This window comes from Crinia signifera, chromosome 1 (assembly GCF_055691185.1).
Source record: "Crinia signifera chromosome 1, ASM5569118v1, whole genome shotgun sequence".
In the NCBI taxonomy this organism is placed as follows: Eukaryota; Metazoa; Chordata; class Amphibia; order Anura; family Myobatrachidae; genus Crinia; species Crinia signifera.
The window spans coordinates 61,380,007-61,388,211 of NC_139217.1; the positions used below are offsets into that span (position 1 = coordinate 61,380,007).

At 40.9% G+C, this 8,205-nt stretch overlaps 1 protein-coding gene across 1 annotated transcript; it reads right to left on the bottom strand.

Annotated features, from left to right (window-relative positions):
- Positions 1 to 2,785: 2,785 nt before the first annotated feature.
- On the bottom strand, positions 2,786 to 6,005 carry LOC146025980 (toll-like receptor 6). The gene has a single exon (XM_083156258.1). It carries the CDS (start codon positions 5,997 to 5,999, stop codon positions 3,588 to 3,590), a length of 2,412 nt encoding a protein of 803 aa, XP_083012384.1. The 5' UTR covers positions 6,000 to 6,005; the 3' UTR covers positions 2,786 to 3,587.
- Positions 6,006 to 8,205: the final 2,200 nt, after the last annotated feature.

The following is an 8,205-nucleotide window of genomic DNA, read 5'->3' on the forward strand; positions in this document are numbered from 1 at the left end:
CCTTCTTGACCTATGTGTATGGTCTTGGATATTTTTGTCCTTACAGACACACATGGGATGCATCATGAGCGCCTCTTGGTTTATTTACATTTTTGTGATTCAGCTCGATTCCCCAGTGTGCCGTCATTGATCTGGCTTTTATTTACTTGCGGTTGCCATGGTGACGATCATATGCTTTGTTGTCACGTGACCCGGCATCAGCTGGTGCGGGCCGTGTCTTCCGGCGTGATCTCGTCTTGACGCCGCTACCGGATGTGCGTCACGGCACTTCCGGTTTGTGTTTACTTCCGTCTTTTTTGCCGCCAGATTTGTTTGGATAATTTTCCCTGAGCCTATCACAGCGGTCTTTGTTGGGTATAAATTACCTTTGTGTATTATTGGTCAGTAGCACATGATTAAGGTGCATACCAGCACCGAAACGGCCGTCGTGCATGACCTGCTTGTGGGGGAGAACCATGTCCGCTAAGTATCTTTTTACCTTTGGATAATACCTTTTTTGGTCTCCTCTTGTTGTCACTTCTGCACTTTAAAATGCCATAAAAATATTTTTACTTGTTTACAAATCTGATGCTGCTGGTCTTACTTTCTTCATATCCTAACCTCCATATTGGGACCGGGCACTCAGTGGCTGACATCTGCTAGTGTGTGCGGTTTATCTTGTCTTCTCTATATATCTATCTATATATATATATATATATATATATATATATATATATATATATATATATATATATATAGATATATATAAACAAAATACATACATTATGGAGCTAAATCTACAAAATAGTCAGACAGAAGAGATTTGTCTTACAATCTACCTCATGTAAAATATCTATATGGCTATTGGGTATACAACAGTAGGTATATGCACTGTACAGAGTACAAGAAAATTGGCCGGTAGACAATTATTACAAGCTTTTCAGTAATAATAATATCCATAAGGAAATGGAAGATGGATTCTCTGCTGACATAAGGGCTGATGGATTCTCTGCTGACATAAGGGCTGAATCAGTATTCTATATATAATCTATTGTGTGAAATGTTATCCTATGGTCAAAGGTAGTTTTATATGTATTAAATAAATATTGTTTTATTTCAGAGCGACTATTGGTAAGAGTGAATTGTGACCTGTTCACAGACTACACCTTAGGACAGTGGTTCCCAACCTGGGCTACTAGTACCCCTGGGGGTACTCTGCAGACCAGTTGGGGGTACTTGAAAATAATATTGGTAATGGCGGATGGTGAAAAGGTCTTTTGATGGCTGAAGAAGACCCATTGCCATGGAGACAAACCATGTTATGTCATATGTCTGACCAGCAATCCACTGGGAGCTTCCCGTGCTGCCCTCAGACATCAGCCTTCATCTACCCAGCACTGACAAAGGTGGAGAAGGCAGCGGCATTAATCCTACCGATGTTAGCGGGAATCCTGGAGATAGTACACAACGAGTCTCTAGACACAGAAGGGCATGATTCCTTGCTGTATACTACTCCTCCGCTCCTCCTTAATATAAGGACATGCATAACGCTAAGTACTGTCCATACTTCAAAATGAGAGGAGGGGGTACTTATCAATGAAAAGCCTAATCAAGGGGTACGGGAGAGAAAAAAGGTTGGGAACCACTGCCTTAGGACAATAGTGTGTGCTGTGGAGGTCATATGTGCTCACATTTGTAGGACAGGCCAGAGCCCAAGCAAGGCTATAGTCATAATTGCCTTCATTGCAGGAGTTTGTATGGAGTACTGCAGCAGTGCACAAACAGTAAGTGGAATTCTTATTTAGGGTCTTTTAAGGAGATCCGAGGTAAGAGCCAGTACTCAAGCACTTTGGAACTCTATATTCTGTAGAAAATAAAAATAAAAAATATATAGATAAGGCTGTCCAATCACGTTCTCTCCTCAGTTGATGCTTGGATCCTGGGTTGTGACCTTTGATATTAGGTTCTGCTTTCCTAATAATATTGGTAGTTTCTCTAGTCTGTGTTTATTGCACATAGTTAGGAGTACTGACTTTTGATAATGTTACACAAAACTAGATTTAGATATAGTTTATATAGTTGAAAAAATTATATTGTCTCAATAACATTATGGGGGAAATTTACTAAGAATACGAATACGAAAAATCGTATTCATATTCTTAATACGAATGAATACCACTGGTGTAGTCGTATTTTCATTCGTATTCCGGAGGATAATTTACTAATCAGTCATATTTGACTGATTCATATTATCCAATGGCGTACTTATTCATATTTTTTCCAATACGAATTTGTATTTTAAATACAAATTCATATTTTAAAATATAAATTTGTATTGGCAGCCTGAACGGATCAGTCAGATCCGTGCAGGTTTCAGTGTGTAAAAAATAAATAAATAAATAAAAATAGTCGTATTCATTCATATTCATTTGTATTAAGAATACGAATACGATTTTTCATATTCGTATTCTTAGTAAATTTCGCCCTAAGTGTTTATAAGTTCAATGGCCTATGCTTACTTGTCTACGGAGTGTAACATACTACTGATATTAAATAAGAAAACACCATACCTATTCTATATTATAAGTGTATTCATGATTGACAGTTCAAGAGATAATAGTCATTCCAATCTAATGAAACTGGCTTAACTGGTATAATAGTCTATTTATTATTTATTTTGCTCCTACATGCTGACAATATTACTAATATCTGTCGATTGGCTATATGATTGGTAAAATGTTGAAAAGATACTGTTACACTTACACTTCAATGTACATATCTGTCTACAAGAAAGATGACCAATCAGAGATAATTCTGCATTTTTAAGACAAATAATCAGTAACTGTGTTATACGTATTAAGGAATAAAACCAATTCTACAGAAAAAATAAATAATGCATGGGGTTTTTTCTTAGTAAGATTCTTAGTAAGATTCTAATAAAATGGGTTATGAATCAAGACAATAAGTTACACAGTCACTAATGTATTATAGACTACAGAAGTTCCTTTGATTATTTCAACTGATCATTCTGGTCCAGAGATGTCACCAGTATCTAAAGACAAGTTCCTATCACCTGTCATCTTCATTTGCTGGAAAAACAGGGACTGTTGAGATTAAATTTATGTATCTTTCTGCACAAGATGAATATTTTAAATGAATAAACATTGGTTTCAGCATTCAGAATTTACTTCCAAGGGCTTCTTCGAAGACATATTCTGTTCCTGTCAATCAAAGACTAACGAACAACAAGCTATAGATAAACCAGTATACATTGCAGCATGAAGCTCTATGTCACCAAGCTGCCAGAAGTGCGGAATACGTGTTCCACCATATATGTAAATGCTTTAAATAAGTTAGTTCGAATATTCCCATATATGAAACCACCCCCATGCTATTTGTGGCCATAGCTAGAGGTTATAAGGTATATATTGTACCATGTGACATGAGCTGGTCTAAGGGCTGAGCTGGGTAAGAGCTGTGATGGGAGGAGCTATAACACCACCTTGAACGATGCCTGCAAGCATAGAAGATCAGCTCCATTGCCTCCCTGTCTGTCTGAATAAATCACATCACATAATTTATAACAAATATGGAGTCGAAGGTCATTATTAATTTTTATCCATCTTTTCACAAGTTATGTGCCATCTGGGAATGCTGGGTTGAAAACACATTTCCTCATCCTCCATGGGAATGTCTATATTTATTATTTCCCTTAGATTTGTCCAAAACATAAAATGTTTGCTCTTCTCCTTTGGCCACTCCATGTATGTCCTGCGTTTCATTATGGCCTTTAGCTTTCTGTATTTGTTGGGAATTAGATACTGGGGTATTGGATCTAATAAAATAAGGATCAAATTGTCCGAGTTCTTGCCAAATAACGAGTGCTGTGCAAAATACAGCTCATAGTGGCACCATTCACTTTGAATGAAGTTTGGAGAGAGCACAAATATAGACTTGAAGCTTCTCTCGATGCAGTAGATTATATTTTCCACAATCGATTTGCCCGGAATAAAATTCCTTTCATGATGGCAAATTCTTAGTGAGCTATCACCTTTCTCAAGGTTTGGGATCAAATGGTTTTTCACCCAATCACAGTCTTCTTGGCTGTAGGAGATGAAGGCATGAAAACGTTTGCCCTGTAGGTCTTCCCCCGTTACGTTCGTTACCCTGTATTTGCTTCTAAACCACTGGAAAATCATCCTCATGTGCCAAGGGAGGTCAAAATATTTACACAAAAAACACATCAGAAGTAGCAAAACCACCACGATAGCAATAATGATACCTATTAAAATGTATACATTGCAGGACATTTCAGAAGGATGAAAATCCTTAAGCATAACGCCTTTAAGATATTCTGGAAGCTCACACCTGTAGGACTCAGGCCAACCCACCAGCCTATCTTGCAGGATACCTGCTGTCTTGATAAATACCCTTGAATCACAGTTGCACCAAAATCGAATGTTTAGACTGCTTAATCTCTCAACATGATGGCAGCTGTAGAGTAGGTCATCTGATGGAGAATGTATTAAATTATCATCGATATTCAGGTATATCAACTTATTCATGTGGCTGCAATCAGGTATATCGGTTAGTTGGTTTGAAGACAAATAAAGTTCCTTTAAATATTTGAGATATTTCCCTTTTTGAGAGAAACTTTTTAATTGGTTGCTGGAAAGATCCAGTATTTCCAGTTTGGTTGGTAAACAGTTAAAGATGGAATCGGTGAGCTTGTTTCTGGACAAGTTTAGGAAGGTCAGGCTTTCCGACCAATCACAAAACTCATGTTCTATATAGGTCAATCCATTGCGACTGACATCTAAATGCTTCAAAGATCTCATTGTAGAAGTCATCAAGCTTACGTCTCTCAGCTTCTCTAATTTGTTATTCCCTAAATTGAGAAACTGAAGACTTGCTAGATTTTCACATTTCTGAAATATCCCATCTGCAATATTGTTATTGGTCAAAGTTAGGAATTTGAAAATACTAGGATGCGAAGGACAGAAGAAATGTGTGATATCAGCATCAGACATAGTAAAATTCTCAACAAACATTTCAGAAAACATGAATAAAGGATGTGTGTGTACATCTTTAAAAAGAAACACATTCGGAATAATATTTTCAAAGGTCAACGACTTGAGGGAACCCTCTGTGAAGTTAATGTGTTCATATTTGAACTCTTCAGTAAGTGTAAGCTTATAGATGGACAGATGTGTGAGTGAGGACTGCCACACAGCCTTTAGACTTTCACTCACTTTATTCCACGGCATGGTGAAGTTGCTGAGAATAAGCGTTGATATCCGAGATTTATTTGCAGCCATAGATAATCGTTCTATGACATTATAAGAATTATCTACAAATTTGATCTGCGAGATTTCCATGGATGAGGAGACATTTAAGTCTTCAAAGAGTAGAATATTGGATTCTGTGAAACTCTGGGGTGAAATAACATGCAGCTTTTCCGTTCGCAGGAGCTGGAGGCTACCAGATTCATATTCCCGTAGTTGTTCAAGCCCTAAGAATACACTATTAAATTCCTTGTGTGCAATATTCATGAAGTCATATCTCCTTATACTTGCAGCACTTAGACCAAGATGCTCCAGTTTGGTCAATGAGCTAAATTCCTTGCAGAGATACATGGTTTCAAAGTCATTGTAGGACAGATTTAACCGGGTGATGTTTTTGATAAATTGCAGGGAGCTGCAAGTGAGCATTTGCAGTGTATTATGTGAGAGGTCCAGGTGCTGTAGACCAGCGTTATACTGGAACACGGAGAAACTTAGCTCTTCCAGAAAGTTATGAGAAAGATCCACCATCTGGAGGTTGGGGTATGATTGAAAATCGATTGATCGGAGGCTACTTATATTGCAATGACGTAAATCCAGCTCTGTGATAAGGGGGAAAAAGATGTCTGGTTGCCCCTTAGAAGCAATACAGTCTTCACCAGAGTTTCTGGCTAGCAAAACCTGTATCGTAAGGAAGAGCAGACACGATCCTTTATAGGAAGTCATGGGATAAGTCATAGCGCTGATTGGATTAAGTCTTGATACCTGTTTAGAAAATGGTATAAATTAATATTTTGCAGTATATCACCTGAAAAATGTAACATATGTATAACACACGGCTCTGCCTGGACTTTTGGGTCATTGTTTAACCCATTTTTTTTGCAATTCAAACAGTCTGGTTTAAATTAATTATAAATTAATTATTTAAAAAATGGTCTACATTGAATGTTGAATGATGTTAATGATCTTTTGTTAAAGTCGCTCACCTTTGGATCTGCTACTAGTGCTAGGGCTGTTGAGCCTGATTAGACATTAGACCTGAAAGGGTTAAGTCATGCAGAGGACTTCTGTGACCCAGTAACATAGCTGCAAATGAAGGGGCTGACGCAGACTTAGGAGTAAACTAGTTGAAAGCTTGTCGAAATGATGAACACCAGGATCAGATTTTAGGGAGGGTGGGGGGGTGGGGTCACTACTCAAACAGGAACTGACGAGTAGCTGGAACTCCTTATCTTATCAGCACACTGCTCATCTCACACAGATTCTCACCCCTTCCTGATGGATTAAATAAACGTCTGTGGGACCATCTGGTGGTTCCTGCATCTGTTTTCTGAAAATTGCTGCTACTTGTTGCCAAGTCCCAGGGTAGCAAGTTACCTGGGTTTGTGGCATACACATCTGCTCCCTTTTTAGTTTTCCTCATATGTCCCAAAATGCAGGTGTTTCAGTTGCACACATCTGCAAATAAATTATAAACTATTTGCAATGCCAGCTGCACTCTTCCTAGTAGAGCGTATTTATATATAACAATGAGAGTGAAGGTACAATGGGGATGGGGCAGAGATGCAAATGGAAAGTAGCTTAGGCAGAAGTACAATTGGGGAGGGGCACACTTGGAGAGGGGCACACTCACACGTGTGCAGCCCCAGGCCAGCGCTCAAGGGGGTAAGGAAAACAGGCAACACAAGGAGTAATCACTCCCAGGCTCTTTTCCCCTTGACGGGCGCTCTCCTGCACAACCTCCCTATCCTATAACTTTCCCTAACATAACGCTAACTGACCTACGCTCACTTTACAATGTTTCATTAAACGTTACGCAACTAACTCTTCTTCACATCCGTGACTACTGCATTTAAAAAACAAATGATTACTATGTGAAAACACCAAACAGGTTAAACATACAAATATTATCAATAGGGTACAGAATACACTCAGTTTGAGGTTACCTACCAACCTTCCCCTTACCTAGAACTGTCCCTAATCATGAACAGCCGTTCATGGTGATGTGAGGGAACAGCCATATCATTTTCCCTACTCAATCCTGGCCCCAGGATGAGCTTCCGCAAAGCCCACTGTTCCTAGAGACCGGACCCTTCAGGGGAGTGAAAATAACCCCTTCCCTTGGAGGAGAAGCAGGCCTTAATAGGCCTAAAATGACTGACAGGCCTTTAGCCGATAGTGGTTGTGCAGGCCTAGAGCCTGACTAAGGAGGCCTCAGGCCTAGAGCCTGAATCTCTAGCCCCTTGGCAACACGCCCACCTAACGGGGCCTCGGGCCCAGCTGTTGGGCTATGGGCCTAGCGCCCGGACGCAGGGCCTTGGAGCAGGATGCCCCACCTACATTACCTGAAGGCCAGGAGGGCCCACCTAGAACACACACGGGCCTAATGGCCATCCTGTAATGGGTCCCACAGGCCTGGAGGGCCAGACTAACTATATCAGGGCCTAATGCCCATTGGTAGGGACCACGGGCCAGGAGGGCTCAACTAATATTACCACGGGCCAGGAGGGCCTGACCATGAAATTACCCCCGGGCTGAGAGGCCCCGACTAATATGCCCACAGGCCAGAGGGGCCTGACTATGCCCACGGGCCTAGTGACGAACACCCGGTGGTCTAGTGGGATGTGGGGTAAGTGGCCTGGGGGAGGAGCTTCACCAGCTCTAGTGCTTTCCACCCCCGCTGGCCTCTCCAGGTCTGGCCGCCATCTTCTTCTCATCCTGCAGAAGGTGCCGGAGATCTTCTTTCTTGATCCTAGCGTCTTCAGGCCTCTTCAGCGGCTGCCGGAGCTCTTCAGTCCGTCGCCATTGTCTCCTTCTCCATCTGGCGTCTTCTTTCTTCAGACAGCTGATCCCCATGCTGGGGGGAGCTGTGCCCTGTAGAGGGCCCAGCTCACTATCCCTCTGCCTGCACTGCTGCTCCGGTGCTGGGAGCAGAGAAGCTATC